The sequence below is a fragment of the Cygnus olor genome, chromosome Z (genome assembly GCF_009769625.2).
Source record: "Cygnus olor isolate bCygOlo1 chromosome Z, bCygOlo1.pri.v2, whole genome shotgun sequence".
NCBI lineage: Eukaryota > Metazoa > Chordata > Aves > Anseriformes > Anatidae > Cygnus > Cygnus olor.
In genome coordinates this window covers 51241299-51258122 of record NC_049198.1, presented here as the reverse complement: position 1 = coordinate 51258122, position 16824 = coordinate 51241299, and the positions used below count along the sequence as shown (strand labels likewise).

The following is a 16824-nucleotide window of genomic DNA, read 5'->3' as shown; positions in this document are numbered from 1 at the left end:
AATGCAGAGGTCTGCAGTAAGTGTTCCTTCCCTTCCAGCCGAGTAAAGATACATAGCATAACCATTTAGCTACAACCACTTCTGATGCATGACTTCAGACTTCTCTGATTACAAAGGATGAAAACAAAAACCACCTACCACCACCACACACACACACACACAAAAACAAAACAAAAAACAACAAAACAACAAATCACCCACCCACAACCAACCAAAAACAAAACAAAACAAAAATTTCAGATTTTCACTTGTCTGCACAGAATTTCAAGAAAAACTAAGCAAATCTTTGGGTCCCCAAACCATTCTACATGACTGTGCAGACAAGAATTCAAGGATACCTTGAATATATCTAGCATATTTAAAAGTATTGTGGTAAGAATACACCAGAGCAAAAGACACATTGAAGCAACAGACTCCAGTGTACCTAAAGGGGATATTCTATTTTTATCTCTACTAGCATCTGAGAAGAACAATGAACATCCAAAGATAAAAAAAAAAAAAAAAAAATCACTAAAAATTTCAGACGAACGCTTTAAGTTATCTTTTTTTATTCAAAATGACAGTTGGTGTTAGTTGCATGCAATAGCACATGCTGCCAATGCTGCACAGCTGCACCCACGAGAGGCAACTAGAGCACCTACTTGCACTAATCTGAAGCAGGTTACTTTATACCATCTACGCCTAGTGTTACTTGCAGTCATTCCTGCAGCGCCTGATATGGCTGTTAGGAACACCATGTGGATAAGCCTAGATGTGAGAAATTGGTTTAGTGCTGTATAAATAGCACATATAGCTTTATATATTTCCTATTATGAAATAAATCCTCTATTTGGTACATTTAAATAATTAAGCCTTAATTACATTTCTCTGCTGCACCCAGAGCTATCTATCACCAGTAGCAGCGGTGACCCAAGAGACTATACTGCGCTCTGCACTTCTTCATTGCAGCAATACCTCTTTGGCCAGGGAAATACTACACTGGCTTTTACATTAGTTGATGTCCTCTACTTAGTACTCTTTTACAACAGGTTGAGAGCTTAACACTGCTTCTTCCAAGTTCAGTTACTGCTGCTTGTCTGTCAGTGTGCTCTGTTCAGTGCCGGAGCTGTGCTTGTTCTTAAGGGACCTTCCAATGTATCTCCAGTACTCCTTTCGGATGGTGTCTTTTTCTTTAGCCAGAATTTCACAGAGCTAAGAAAGAAAATCGAGAGATTGCAGTGTCATACCAAAAGCTTAATTATCTTTATAAAATACAATCGAAGTATGGGTCAGCCAGTGTTACAGGTACTTTTTAGCAATACTGTTTTATTCACAAGGGTTTTTTGTTTGTTTTTGCAGAAGTACAATGACTTCAAATTGATGCCAGCTCCAAAGAGCAGTTAATCAACCTGGCAGTGAACAAAAATCTCCAGTCCTATTTCGGTTGCTACTGCTCCCTCTGTCACTCCTTTCTGTGCCTATGGCTTGCATCTGTAATGCTATTCAGCCTACAGCGTGATACAGTGTCCCTTGACAAAACTGTAGGCTACAGATCACTTGATTCAAACAAAAGAAGGAACACTGTACTTTTGATTCTCCAGTACTCCAGATGAGCTGACAGGAGATATTTTGTTGGTTTTTCTCTCAGCAGACTCTCCCAAAAGGGTTCTCAATTCAAGTCAGTGACCCCCTCCCACAACTTGTTAGAGCTGGTGCTATACAGGTACACGTTCTGACTTTTGTTTTATTCTCACCTGGGTGATCAGCTGGGTCAACCCCACTCACAGCACATGATGTATAAAATATATATGGTGTGAACACTACCCACAAACACTCTGGTCAATTCCCTTACTGTGCAGATGACATTGTCTTTCTTAGTGAAAGAAAGTGCAGAAATAGCAGCTTCAATGCCTGAATATATGAAGAAACCAAACTCAGTGAAATAGTATTAAGGGACATGAATCTGGGAGGTACAGTTACATTTATTTAGACTCCAGTCTTGGAACACAACAACGGAAAATTGTTGAGAGAGAATGATGTTGGAACACGGAGACTCCAGGCAAGAACTGCAGCTCTAATCACGAGTTCTAATCTGTCCCAAAGTGAGTGAAAAAAGTGTTCTTATAAAAACTACACTGCGAGCCACTGGATTCCCCAAATATGAAGCAAGGGAGATAAACAACATGGCTAGAAGTCATTTATTCTCTGTGAGGAACGGTGCACAACACTCCTTACCGACATTCCTAGCACCTGCTGTTTTAAGCTAATTCCATCATTTGTCTCAGAAATAACTAAGAAATGAAAAGGGAGCTTGAGCATCCAATCAAATATAGACAGTATGAGAACAAAATTCCCTAACCTACAGATTAAAAAGAAAGAGCTTATGCTACAAAGCTAGCATTGGAAACTCCTCTTATTCAAACATTTATCTTCTTCAGCAGGTGATATTAGAAACCTTCCTTTATTACCTGGTGAAGAAAAATTACAGTGATTTAGTAACTGGTGAGTTACTATTTATAGATAAATAAACAAGACCCTTGTGATTATTTCATGTCCAACTCTTCGCAGTGCTGCTGTGATTAACAAGTGACCCGTTCCATTTACAAGAACTAATTAATTTTGTCTGAATATAAAATGAGAGCAATAGACAGCATCCCCGAAAGCAAACCCAAGCTCTCCAAATGTACCTCTAACGCCTTGTTTAGCGTTTCTTCCTTGTTATCACACTGGTTTTCAAGCATATCTTCATAGATGTCCACGAGAAAGGCAATCAGATAGGGCGAGCTGTGGCTGGGCTGTAAACTCAACAGTTGTTCTAGCAGATTTGGATACTTAGAAAGACCACGATCCTGCAGAATCCTGGAACAGAGGCCAACAGACTTCAAACATAATGCAAGGATATCTGCTGCAAAGAATTATGGTTTAGTTATGACTCCTTTATTTGGAGATCAGTTTCGAAATAAAGGAACAAATACGAGCAAGGCAGTAAGTGGGCAGTGTAATTATAATGCAGCAATAATATAGCTTAATGTTGTAGTAAGCTAGTATAGTTATGCCCAACTCAACAGCAAGTACACTGAAAGCATGCTCGTTACTTTCTACTCTATGCTCTGAAGCCAGTAAAATTACAGGTCTACTCTTCAGAAGTCCTTGCAATCCTCCTACATGAACTAGAGGGCCAGAAACTTAGTAGGAAGTTAGAGAGAAATTACGTATCATACCCTTGTGGAGGTTTTGCCTGTGGGTTTAAGCACACAATCCTAGAATGAATAGCAACAAGCTTTTTCCGGTGAAGAGCTAGGCACAAGGCATGAGGAGTCATACAGTTTAAGGCACCTTCCTTTCATAGAAACTCTCTTTCCACCACAAAGGATGCTCACCCTTTTAAATAGTTCCAAGCACTCTCATTATGTGGTACTGCTGTGATCATCTCAAGAGTGTATCTGTGAGAAAAAGAAAACAGGTCATGAATGCAGACACTAACAATTCCGTTACAAATTGCCTGAATGTGCTCAGATACTCCCAAGCACACCCCTCCAGTCTGTATTTCAGAATCTTTTCGCAGATCACCTCAGCTAGTTTACAGATCAAAAATGTCTCGCAATATAATCACCACAGGCCTCAAAGAGGCAGATATTACTGGAACTGTTTTAAATTCTGAAGTGTTTCCGTTTGTTGTATTTCATACATTAACAAAATAGCTCTCAAAATGATGAGTGTTAATGCTAAGAAACAACATCATATACTCTCCTGGTATGCTAAATGACTAACTTGTGTCTTTATGTTCATCAGGTCTGAATTCAAACGACAAGGGGCTGAGGAGGGCTGGGGTAACAGAAACCCACAGTGAGATATTTTAGTATCACTGGATATCGTATGGTTCTGTACCTATTTGCACAACTTCTGTTAAGAGGCTACATCCGAGCAAGCCCCATAGAAAGGGGCAGCCTGAGCTCTCAGCTCAGAGCCTTCTGGTGCAGGTTCTGTTAGAATAGCAGTTAGGTAACTCCACTAAGAACAAAGCAAGAACAGGCACCGGCCATACAGTGGCAAAGCCATGTTTCGTCTTCACAAAACAGCCTCTACCTACTGCCTTTTCCACAGCATTGCCAGGTGTTCAGCTGACTTCTACAGACAGCAGACACCAATAAACAGTTCTATAAGCATTAGTGGAAAAAAAAAAACAACATATATTTTGTGTGTGTATATATATATATATATATATATATATATTTATTTATCTATATATACAAACATTTTCTCTTTTTCTTTTTTTTTTTTTAAAACACTTCTGCAGTCACTACCACAAGGACTGAGTTTATAGAACAGTAGCTAGGCTTCTTGTTGCTTGATAAAGACACTTGGGAAGTCTTAATCTTAGATAGTCTGATTCTTAAGATGATATACAATTAAGATTATCTTGGTCATAGCATCACCTTGTTATGTATCAAAGGAAGAGGGCAGCTATAACTTTCACAGAGAAAAGGTTAGGTCTGGAAACATCCAAACCTAAGTTATGGAAAGGGTTCAGACTCATTAATTTGCAAGAATGTCATAAACTGGAAAAGAAGTAAAACTTACATTGGTTTTCTAAGACAACCATGAAAGGTGGTGGAAGGTGGGATCCTCTATCAATGACATACCAATTGACCTATTCACAGCCTCAGTACTTCTTCTAAAGAATAACTCAAAAAAAAAAAAAATCACTACTTGTTCTCATTGCTTCCTCACTTTAGACAAGCATCTCGTAACCACCAACCCTGATCAGCAGCCTGAGATGTGCAAAGCGCACAAGAAGGCTTCCCTTACCATCCATAGTAACACAACTGGCTAGAAGCTCGGTTTGTTTTCAGTCACAAACATACCACTTTGGAAGAGTTTCCAAAGCTTGTTTCCTTAAAATTAGCCAGCTCACACAGGCGAACACATAACCCTGAAAGCTCCTTTCTGTTTCTAGCAGCATCGAAGTCTTTGTAAGCATGATCTCTCTTCCTACAGTCCGTGTCTAGGTTATCTTTAAATCACTGTGGCTGCCATACTACTGAAACAGCGATTTAGTACAACGCTGAGTGTCTCTCCTTCCAAGCTTCCTAGCTCAGTGTTCTGGGTAGGATGTAAGATATTATGGACAACACAACTTATGTGCTGCCAGTGTCACAGGTTTTCTGCAGGTTGATCCACTATAACGAGTTGACTATAAAAAGCCAAAAGTTTTGCGTTCACAGTGAAGAGCAAGGTAGGAAGACACATTCATGAGAATAGCTTGTCAAGGTTAAGGACAGCCCGCCAGCTGACAAGTCAGTGGCACTGAACATGTCTACATGTGCACGAACAATTGATCTACCGTCTATGAGAGGAAGCCCAAATGCTACTTTAAAACAAAACCAAAAAAAATCCATGCCCACAACTGTCAAGCCCTGTCAAGGTATTCATTCGCTTGCATATAATGGAGACTGCTTAATGTGGGAATGAACAGTATTACTAACTGGACTTCTCTGTCTAGGACTGCTGGATCATCATAGCCAGTGGTGTTGAAAATTACAAAGTATCTTTGGTTCCAAACAGAGTTGTTTCTGACATCCTCCCTCAGAAGTTGGTCTACATATTCCAGTTCGTTGTCCCATAACTTGAACTCCTACAAAAAGGGAAGGAAGAGAGAAAACCACAATGAAAAGGTTTTATTTTTTAAAACACATTCTACTTCATACTAAGCTCTCTGAACATTAGATACAAGGACTTTTTAAAAGAAATCAACACAAAATTCAAAGGAAAGTAAGGAAGGGTGTACAAAGAACTTGCTATGTTATTCAGTTACACACAATGGTATTAGCTCATCATTGAATTCACACAAATAAAAGGAAGCAGCTGGTAGCAGATATTTTTGAGCTTGCTTGCTAAAAGCTAGGTGATATCTGAACTCTACCACCCACTAAAATGCAATTGTTTTTTCCTTCAGCTTTAAGAAACAAAGTGCAGAATGCATTTAAGATGTAAAACTGCACAAGGTGAGCAGGTTATTTAGAGAATAAGCAATTCAACGTATACGATACCTGAATAACCCATTGTCTGTGTTGCCAAGCATGGTAATTTTTGGCATCCTGGTTAAGAATGTCAGCTATGAACTCAAGCTCTTGGGATGGATCCTGCAGCCACTCTACCAGCACTCGTCTATGATGCCTGATGATAAGAATAGGAAGCTATTTTTAGGATAGTCAAGGATTTGTGTGAATGTGTGGTCTGGATTAAAGCGGCATTTAACATCTACTATATACATCAAGAAGTGCTAGGTAAAAGAAATACACCAAAACATTTCACTTGTCTCTGAGAAATATACAATGCAAACTTACACCCTCACAAATTCTATATAATTAATACTTTAACTACACATACTCATTGGTCAATCACGTCCTTTTAGACAAGTTGTGTTTATCTGAAGTACCATGTTCACACTTTAACACTCATTCATGGACAAAATCTTCAGCAAAATTAATTTTTCTCATGCTACGTAATTTTTCTAGTAATAACAACATGGTAGGATGGCTCCCATGACTGGAGTGTTGAAATGGGAGGAGACTAGGAGGAGAGGGCTCTCTACATCAACAACCAGCTGGAGTGCATGGAGCTCTGTTAGGGGACAGATGAGGAGCCAACAGAGTATATGGGTTAGGATTAAAGGGAGGACAGGGCTAGGTGACATCGGGGTCTGCTACAACCTACCTGGCCAGAAAGAGCAAGTGGATGAGGCCCTCTACAGAGGCACAGGTGCAGCCTTATGCTCACAAGCCCTGGTTCTCACTGGGGTGCTTTAACCAACCCAGTAGCTGTCGGACGGACACCACAGCAGGACAAAAACAGTTGAGAAGGTTCTTGGAATGCTTTGATGATTATTTCCACCTCCAAGTGGTAGAGGAGCCTATTAGAAGAGGTGCTGTGATGGACTTCTTTCTCATCAACGAGGTAGCGCTTGTTTGGAATGCAAAGGTCAAAGGCAGCCTTGGCTGCAGTGACCAGGAAACAGTGGAATTCAAGATCCTTAGGGCAGCAAGGAGAGCGTGCTCACAAACATGGACTTCAGGAGAGCAGACTTTGGCCTTTTCAAGGATCTACTTAGTAGAGTGCCAATGGATAAGGCCCTGGAGGGAAGAGGGGCACAAGAAACCTGGTGAGTATTGAAGGATCGCCTCCTCCAACCTCAGGAGCAATGCATCCCAACAAAGGAGAAGTAGAGCAAAAATGCCAGGAGACCTGCACGGATGAATAAGCAAGGAACTCCTGACCAACCTCAAACACACAAACACAGCCTACAGAGGACGGAGGTAAAGACAGGTAGCCTGGGGGGAAAACAGAAACACTGTCCAAGGATCCCAGGGGCAGAGGTAAGAAAGCTAAGGCCCAATTGGAATTGAGTCTGGTCAGGGATGTCAAAGGCAACAAGAAAGGATTCTGCAAGTCCACCAGTGACAAACAGAAGAGGAGGGAAGCACAGGCCCTCAGATGAACGAAAGGAGAGACCTGGTTATGGGGCAGTGAAAAGTCTGAGGTACTGAATGCTGCCTTTGCCTCAGTCTTTACCAGCAGGGCTGGCATTTGGCAATTGCTGGTCCCAGAGGCCAGGCTGGAAGCAAGGAGGACGCACCTCTGGTGGGAGACGATCTGGTCAGGGAACACGTGAGCAAACTAGGCGCATGTAAGTCTACGTGCCCTGATGGGATGCGCACCCATGGGTGCTGAGGGAGCTGGCAGATGTCACTGCGAGGCCGCTTTCCAAAATCTTTGCTCACTTGTGGCAAGTGGGAGAAGTGCCTGGAGACTGGAGGAGAGCAAGCGTCACTCCTGTCTTGCAGGAGGACCTGGGGAACTACAGGCTGGTCAGCCTTAGAGTCATCTCTGGGAAGGGGACTGAATTCTGGAAAGCATTTTCAGACACATGAAGGAGAAGAAAATCACCAGCAGTCATCAGCATGGATTTGCCAAGGGGAAGTCAGGCCTGTCCCACACGACAAGCTTCTATAAAGCCACAACCAGCCCCATGGATGAGGGAGGAGCAGTGGGTGTTGCCTTCCTGGACCTGCATAAGGCCTTTGACACTGCCCTGCTCGTAAGATCCTCAAAGACAAGCTGCTGAAGTATGGACTGGATGAGCAAACAGTGGGGTGGATTGAAAACTGCCTGAATGATTAGAGCCAGAGGGTGGCAAGCAGTGGTGCAAGGGCTGGTTGGAGGCCAGTGATGAGTGGAGAACCCCAGGGGTCACTGCTGGGTCCAGCCCTGGTTAACATCTCCAGGAATGATCTGGATGATGGGGCAGCGTGCCCACAGCAAGGCTGCAGATGACACGGAACTAGGGGAGTGGCTGACTCACCAGAGGGCTTTGCTGCCATCCAGACCTTGAAAGGCTGGAGAGGTGGGCTGCCAGGAACCCCATGAAATTCAGCAAGGGGAAGTGAGAAGTCCCGCCCTTGGGGGGTAACAGCCCCAGGCACCAGGACACATTGGGGCTGCCCAGCAGGAAAGCAGCTCTGCAGAAAGGCCCTGGGGATCCCAGTGGACACCAAGTTGAAGGTGAGCCAGCAACGCGTCCTAGCTGCAGAGACGGCTAATGGTGTCTTGGGCTGCATCAGGCAAAGTACTGCCTGCAGGTGGTGGGAGGTGATCCTTCCTTCCTCCTCAGCACTGGTGAGGCCACACCTGGAGTGCTGTGTCCAGCTGTGGGCTCCCTCATACAAGAGGGACATGGACATAACGAAGAGAGGCCAGTGGAGGGCCACCAGGATGGTCAAGGCACTGTAGCACCTCTCCTCTCCTATGAGGAAAGAGAGAGTTGGGGCTCTTCAGTCTAGAGAAGAGGAAGCTCAGAGGGGGTCTTGCCAATACCTGAAGGGAGGGCAGAAAGAGGACGGAGCCAGTCTGCTGTCAGTGGTGCCCAGCGCCAGGACAAGAGGCAATGGGCACAAACTGGAGCACAGGAGGTTCCATCCGAACATCAGGAAGCACTTCTGTGCTATAGAGGTGACTGACACAGGCTGCCCAGGGAGGTTGTGAAGTCTCCCTCTTTGGATGTGGTCCTAAGCAATGTGCTATAGGTTTGGACCACATGAACTCCAGAGGACCCTTCCAACCTTAACCATTCTGTGATCCTGTAACACTGCTCTTTTCTTTATTTCCCCTCACTTGAGAAAAACCCTGTAACAGGTAAGTGAACTCCAAGAGCCACTATAAGAAAAAAAAAATCAATTCTTTTTCTCATGTTTTTTGCCGTTTCATCAGTCATTATTTTTCTGTCACTTATTTTGACAGCTTAAAAATTTAAGTTAGAAGAAAACGACCTTTTTATCATATCATAATTGAGATTAGAACAAAGTGCTAAAGAGGACTTTGGCTGTGACAGTGATGCAACTCCATCTTACTCCTCTGCTTCTGGCACTGTATTACACACAGGGAACAACTCTTAAGAACCTTTAGTATCAATTAGCACAACTTTTTCTAGAGAATTAAAACAAAAAAAAAAGATCTGTAGAAACTTTAAGAACTGAAAAGAAAATGTGGTTTTACCAGACTTGGTAGTTCTTTGGTTGGTCTTCAATAATAGCTGTAATGTACTTAAGTTCCTCATAAAGATCCTTTCCTAAGGACTGCAGGAGGACCCTCCGGAAGTGCCTGTACAAAAATCAAGCATTCAGACACTGCAGCAGACTTTCCTAGAATTCATAAAAGAGCCTTTCTTTGCAGTTCTTCAGACAGATATTGAGCCTAAAAGAAGTGCAAAGAACTAAGCCACATATCCAGTCCTATTAAAGGTCATTCAATTACTGAACAGCAGACAGCTGGAATATAACTGCTTATAACAACACGTTATCTAAAATCACAGCAATCCTAGGTTTCACGTCAACCTCTGTCTACCCACATCATCGCAGAATCCATGGCTTTGTACTTGAAATAATGTAAGCTTTCTGATTCTGTGCAAGATAGTGGGCATAACAGGGGTATTTGCTGGCATTCATGAGTTAAAAAGCCCTGCTTTGAGTATCAGAAATTTACTGCTTATTCACCATATATGCATTAACCAGAGAGATTTTTTAAAATGCGCTATTTAGCATTATACAGCTATCTAGCACTGAAGCAGTAACTACCATACTTTCATGCCTCTTCTTGAAGTTACCTGAAGGAATCTTCACCATTTCGCCAAGGTCACATTGTTGTTTAAAACTAAATCACTTACCTGGTGAAATTCTTTTTATAGCTAATCCTGACTTTGCTCAGTAACATTCTCAAAACACAATGAATGAATACCAGTGAATCAAAACTAGACATGGAAAATAGTGAACATGGGCTTTCTTTAGAAGCTCAATGGGAGTGTACAGTATTCCCCTGCAAAAACTCAGCTAGTTGTGCCCCAATTATACTAACAAAATTGTCTGAGATGTAAGAGGTTGGCAGTCAACTGACAACAGAAATAATCTTGGGTAATAATCTTAGTGATCACTTACCATACTGTGTAGTTTGCAGCATTTAACTCAATGGCATCTGCTGTTAGCTTGAAAGCTCTTTCACTTCTCTCATCCTGCTGCAGAACAGCCCGGAAGTAATCATAGACATCTCGAACTAGATAGATAAGAGCATCTTACCCAACAGTATGAGAAAATGGCCTCACTAAGGGGTAAGGTTAATGACCCCCATAAAGTTACTTTCTACTTTGCATACTTTAAGTACAACTCCTTAAAATGATAGCTACATACTGATATGATATGCCTGTTGATTGAAGCCTCTAATGACACTGGTATACTGAAAAGCTGCAAGAGTATCTTAAAACACACTATCTGAAAAATATCCAAAACAATCTGCTTTATGCTGCTTAGTCACACTATTCCCCCAGATGCAGTAATTTCATACATGTCTCTTCCACATGTGGGCTAGAAATGTCTTGCTGTGTGAACCACACTGTCTGCCAGTCCTTGAGCTGCACAATTTTAAAATAAAATTTTGCCTATTGACACCCGACGTAAAGACTCAACTTCAGAGATGCCTGGTGAAAACATCACGCGCAGCTGCCTTAACACGTGAGATACTAACCACTTTCTTTTTACCAGGACAGGTGCCCTAGCAAATATATTATCTGAAACACGGAAACATATTATCTGGAACTAGTGTTGCTTTAACAGTGCTAAGGAGAGATAAAAATTTAATCACTTTATGTTTTCCCCGAAGAAAATACATACATTTACAACTTACACTTTTCACTGTAGATGATCTGAACCACGGGATTCGGCCCGTCGTTCTGAGGAACTGGTTCAACGTCTGCCCACTCCTTCCTGTCCCTGTAAACAAACTTAATTTACTTCCCTGTGCCTTTTGAGCCACACAAGGCCCCGGGCGGGCTGCAGGCGCAGCGGCGGCTCCCAGGGACCCTCTTTCGGGTTTGTTTCGGTGCCGGCACGTTGGGCTCCGGCCGGGAGCACCCGCTTCCCTCCGGGCCTCGCCTTCCTCCCCCCTCACCCCCTCCTCCTCCTCAGCATCTTCCTCCTCCTCCTCCTCCTCCTCCTCCTCCTCCTCCTCAACGCCCCACAGGTGAGGCGCCGCCGCCGCCCGTCACGGAGCGGAGAGGGGCGCCCCGTCCCGTCCCCTCCCGCACCTGTAGAGCACGTAACCGCCGTCCTCGCCCTCCTCGTCCTCCAGCAGCTGCCCGAAGCCGCCGCCCTCCGCCTCGTCGCCGGGCTCCCCCTCGGCCTGCAGCTCTGCCGCCGCCGTCCCCTCGGCCGCCATGGCACCGCCGCCGGAAGGGGAAGGGAGGGGGGAGCGGGGACCGCGCCACAGCGCCCCCTGGCGCCGCGGGGAGGGGGCGCATGCGCCGTGCCGCTCGGCGGGAGCTGGGCGTCTTCCCGTCAGGCACATCCCGGTGGGAGCGTCGCGGGGCTGGGTGTTAAACCACCGACACGTCTACAATTGACAGTGTTCATCAAGGAGCTACATTCCTATCACCTACACAATGCTTTGTTTGGGCTGATATAAATAAAAATCTGAACAACAAGAAGTGAAGGAAAAAGAGGCACTTCACATGCCAGCAGTAGTTCTTATTCCTGCGGGGTCCTGCCCTAACACCAGTATAACTAGCGATAAAAGCAGAGGCAATGGCCCCAAGTTGCGCCAGGGGAGGTTCAGGTTGGAAATGAGGAGACATTTCTTCTCAGAAAGAGCAGTCAGGCACTGGGACGGGTTGCCCAGGGAGGTGGTGGAGTCACCGTCCCTGGGGGTGTTCAAGGACAGGCTGGACGTGGTGCTTAGGGATGTGGTTTAGTGGGTGACGTTGGTAGTAAAGGGATGGAGCAGAAGATCTGGGAGGTCTCTTCCAACCTTTATGATTCTGTGATTCTATGATTTTATGATCGGGGTTTGCAGGTGCAAGGCATGAGACCAACATCCCCAGAATAACCCCACAGTATTACACGGGAAAACTGCCACAGGGGCTCTGGAAAACACTGCTACTTCAGCTGGTGTGAAAAGTTACAGAGCCGCAGGTAGCAGATCCCTAGCATCACAGATGCTAAGGCATTTAGGTGCACCTCTACCAGCAATATTCCCCCCACCGTGGAAACTCACAAAAGGAAACCATTTTCGAGTTGGCCTTGTGACAGTTCAAGGTTGAGAAATCTGGTCTCTGCAAAAGGTGGTGTTGGAAGGAGGCCTTGAAACAGCCCGTTGTGACCAGTGGATGAAACTGGGGTAGTCAGGAGATCCACTGAAGTGGCGTTGGTTAGTGGGACAAAGCAGCTGGGGGAGATAGTCCTTAGGAAAAGCAGCTGACCCAGTGTTACAGGTTTGCAATCCATGACATGCTGAGATGCTTCAAAGAGGGCATGGTTAAAAATCAGCAGAGCACAAGTGTAGCAAGGGCTGTGCATGTGTCTGCACCTCAGCAGTGCTGAGAGGATGGTAGGAAATGATTCCATGTGTGGTGAAGAGGATTATAGTCTCAAAGTCTGAGGTGCCCAAGTTAAAAAGAGCTGTAGGTGTGTCCCTTGTTTTACAAAGATTTTACAGAAAGAAGAATGGTGTCAGAACAACAAGAAAGGAATATAAAGACAGGGCTGGAAATCAAAACACAAGATCCAGGACAATGAAGAATTGGGCCCTCAGGTTCTTTTTGTGGCACTGAGCAGCTTTGTCTCCTTTAGGAAGTCACTTGACCTGTTTCCTTTCCTTTCCTTTCCTTTCCTCTCCTCTCCTCTCCTCTCCTCTCCTCTCCTCTCCTCTCCTCTCCTCTCCTCTCCTCTCCTCTCCTCTCCTCTCCTCTCCTCTCCTCTCCTCTCCTCTCCTCTCCTCTCCTCTCCTCTCCTCTCCTCTCCTCTCCTCTCCTCTCCTCTCCTCTCCGCCTTTTTCCTGCCTTATCTATTTTAATGGTACACTTGGGGACATGATCTGTTTCTGCTTGTATGTTAATTCAGTGACTGGAGTGCAGATTTTTTTTGGTGCATCTGAGTACTACAGTAACATAGAACGTAATAATAACATAGTGGAGGGAAAAAACAAAAACAAAAACAAAACAGCAATCTATTGAAAGGTTGCTTCAGATTACAGAGATATGAATCAAACAGAACAGGAATGGAGAAAGACATACACAGAAACTGAGAAGATATCCAGCAGTACCTAGGTGAAAGAAAAGAAGCTATAAAATGCAAAACATTATTATTACAAAAAAAAAAAAAAAAAAAAAAAAAAGAGCCAAGACTACTTCTTCTTAAAAGAAATAAGGAATATTGAAAATATAAACAAATCAGAGAAAATGCTACGAGACTGATCACACTGCAGCAAAGTTACTGGGTGACCTATTTCATGGTGGAAGGTCACAAGATGATAAAAATGGTTGAAATGAAGAAAATCCCAGATTGCCAGTGTAAAAGAAGGGCAGAAAAACTACAAAGCATTATGTCTGTTATGTAACCAGACTAATTAAAGAGTAATGAGACTTACAGGATAACCAGGCTCTGTCATTGCTAGTCCTTTTCAAAAGACAGCCTTAGGCACAAAGGTTTTCTTTGCTTATTGAGGAGAGCAGGAACTCATTCATCATATTACTGTCTTTTACACGGTACTGTAAGTAAATTGCCCTTTTCCCGCTTTTGCTAAGGTTTTAAATATCCAAGTGCAGCGTTCAGCCTAAATGTGCCATTGGAAACTGCTGCTATGAATGAGGATTGGAGATTTGATAGTCTTTGTGGTCTAATAAGACCATTCAGCTTGACCTATGTTTCTCCTCTAAAAACTTGCGAATATATGTCTGAATGAAAGAGAGAAACATCAAAGGCAGCAGATCTCCTTGTTAACGTGCAGAAGGGAAAGACACATGCTGACCTGTGGAGGGACAAGTTGCCTTGTGATTTCATTAGATAGCAGTGACTCTCCATGGGCACAAAACACTCGAGACACAGATCTTTAAGAAGTCTGGTTTATTAGCTCTACTAGTTGGAGCAACAATTCGGTTTTTGGTTTTGCTTCCTCCATGATCACCTGCCCCAACACCCATGCCTTCGCTTATGCTGGCCCAGCTTGTTAACACCGATAACAGGCCAGATCCTGCAATAGGCGCTTGTTTCCTCAGAGTGGCATATCAGGACAAGAAATGAAATTGAATTTTTCTGATACCAGCCGCTGGATGGAGCTGGTCCAAGAATATCTTGCTGATAGCATGGGGTCGACAGGGTCTGACAGCCATCCCACCGCCCTCAGGACTAGCTTCTCTATTTTCAGTTTGAATCTGTGAATCGTTGGGGTCTATGGACAGCGTCTGAGGACTGGATGGGTGGTAACTGGGAAAAGCAAGCCTGTTGCTGGGAGGCTAAAATGCATTACAAAGAAATTCTGCCCTCGTGAGAGCAATTCAGGAGTCTGCAGACTGAGCGAGCTTGAAAGCCAAGAGTGTAACTAAATTTTAAAATGAGGGACAAAACCAAAACCTAATGGGATCAAAGCAAATCCTTCCATTAAGTGTAACAGGCTTCTGATCTATCTCCATCTGCTCAGTTTGATTTATGGGCTGCTTGTGGCATGCTAGCTTCAGTCCTGTCAGCCTCATGGCACCCTGCAACCATTAGTCAGGCCTCCAAAAGCAAGAGTCTGCCTTAGCATGGATCCACTTTACAAAATAATAGCTGGAGTTTCTTGCTACATGGCTGCCGGCCCAGAGCCGGTGGAGCAGATCTGTGCTGCAGTTCTAATATCTGTAGCCATGCTTTGCAAAGCATATTTAAGCCCCACCTGAAGCTTCTACTTACAAGTGTGAGCCCAGCAGCTAGGATTTTGGGGAAGAAACAAGAGGTGTGATGAAACTCTGGACGAGGAGTGAGGGATAAATGAATCTGTCATGTCCTAGCACCACAGTGATGCTTACTAGTTTTTGTCTTAAGAGGAAGGTAGTAGCCCAGGGGAATCAGAGCTCTGTGGTGCAGTATGAGCAGCAAGAGGTGGGCACTGCTGCAGCAGGCTGCAGTCAGCCACAGCGATGGGGAAAGGGTGGGAGAGGAAAGGGGGCAAAGACAACATGGCAAGGATCACTTGCACTGCTGTTTGTATTGCTGGTTGTCTGCTGGGTGCTCTGTGAGCCTTTCAGAAAGGCTACAGGCATGACCCACAGTGTAGTAAGGAGATGAGCTGTGTGCTTAACATTTGCATAACCTATAGCACTCAGACATGTCAGCAGAAGTACGTCAAGCTTTCCCTCTGCCACCTCTGGGATGCTTCCACCCTCTGCTCCCCTGGTAGCTGCCCTCCTGCACCTCTGCTGCCCTTCACACCCAGGCTGTGCCCCTCTCCTGAGCCCCTCCATTCCTGGACTGGACACTTTTACTCTTGGGGGAGAGGCGATGGAGGAAGAGTTGTTTTGCATTTGTTTTCCCTTAATGTTTGAAGCATCAAATAATGGTGTTTTGCCCTGTTAGTTTATAAGTAGTGTATAAGTAGAATGTTTTGGGTTGGAAGTGACCTTAAAGATCCATCTCATTCACAAATACTTATGAACAAACATGTGCAGGTATCAGACATCTTGGTGTTAAAACAAATGGGATATCATGTAGATCCATGTTATAAATACGGACATGTATGGTTATGTGTACGTATCAGACGGATAAATGTTATCTCTGCCCTGAGCCGGCACAACCAACATTTTAGAGCAAATATATTTCCTTACAAACAGCAAATGCCAGAAACTGCACAAAGAGGGCCACAACCTCTGGAAATCCCGAGCTGATCTGGATCACTACTCGCAGCCTGGCAGGGATGCCCCGCAAGGCTGGCAGCACGTCGCAGCCGTAGCCCTTCTTGTGCTCGGGGTGCCTGCCTCAGCTCTGAGCCCGAGGGACGAGGGATGTGTTCCCTCTCTGTGAGACGGGGCCGGCCAGCAGGCACTTGAGTGCTTCCCAACTTCCATGACGCATTTGGTGGTTTTTTTTCTGACAACCCTCTGGCTTGGCGCAGTGGAGCTAAGCCCTCTCGAACAGAGCACCGGATAAAACGGTGGCACTGTTGTAAAGATGAAACAAAACAGAACGAGGAAAAAAAAAAAAAAAAACAACAACAACAGCCAGAAGCACAGCTAGGTTAACAGTTACAGAAATCAGTGTCAGAAGCAGACTTTTTAATTATTATTATCGTTTTATTTGTGTTTTATTTCGGCGGGAGGAGCAGCCGGGAGCGGCAGCGCTGCCATCGGCCCGCCGCGTTTCCTCTGCAGAGCCCTCGGGACCCCGAGGGGAGCCGACCCCCCCGGGCCCTCCCCGAGCCCCCCGGGTGGCCGCAGGGAGCTGGGGGGGCTTTGGGGGCGGTGGAGGAGGAAGGAAGGAGGAAGGGGGAAGCCGC

At 44.7% G+C, this 16824-nt stretch overlaps 1 protein-coding gene across 1 annotated transcript; it reads right to left on the bottom strand.

Annotated features, from left to right (window-relative positions):
• Positions 1-536: 536 nt before the first annotated feature.
• On the bottom strand, positions 537-11868 carry FNTA (farnesyltransferase, CAAX box, alpha). Its single transcript, XM_040541257.1, has 9 exons — positions 11609-11868; positions 11209-11294; positions 10467-10581; positions 9532-9636; positions 6030-6156; positions 5466-5614; positions 3360-3422; positions 2667-2838; positions 537-1191 (listed from the first exon to the last, which is right to left on the bottom strand). Exons 1-9 carry the CDS (start codon positions 11866-11868, stop codon positions 1063-1065), a joined length of 1206 nt encoding a protein of 401 aa, XP_040397191.1. The 3' UTR covers positions 537-1062.
• Positions 11869-16824: the final 4956 nt, after the last annotated feature.

Coding starts and splice junctions, on each gene's coding strand:
- FNTA (XM_040541257.1), bottom strand. CDS start 11,868: ATGTGCCTGACGGGAAGACGCCCAGCTCCCGCCGAGCGGCACGGCGCA. Junction 5,615..6,029: donor ACAGACAATGGGTTATTCAG/GTATCGTATACG, acceptor CCCTTTTTGTAG/GAGTTCAAGTTATGGGACAA. Junction 2,839..3,359: donor GCTTGGAACTATTTAAAAGG/GTGAGCATCCTT, acceptor CCTCTGTTCCAG/GATTCTGCAGGATCGTGGTC.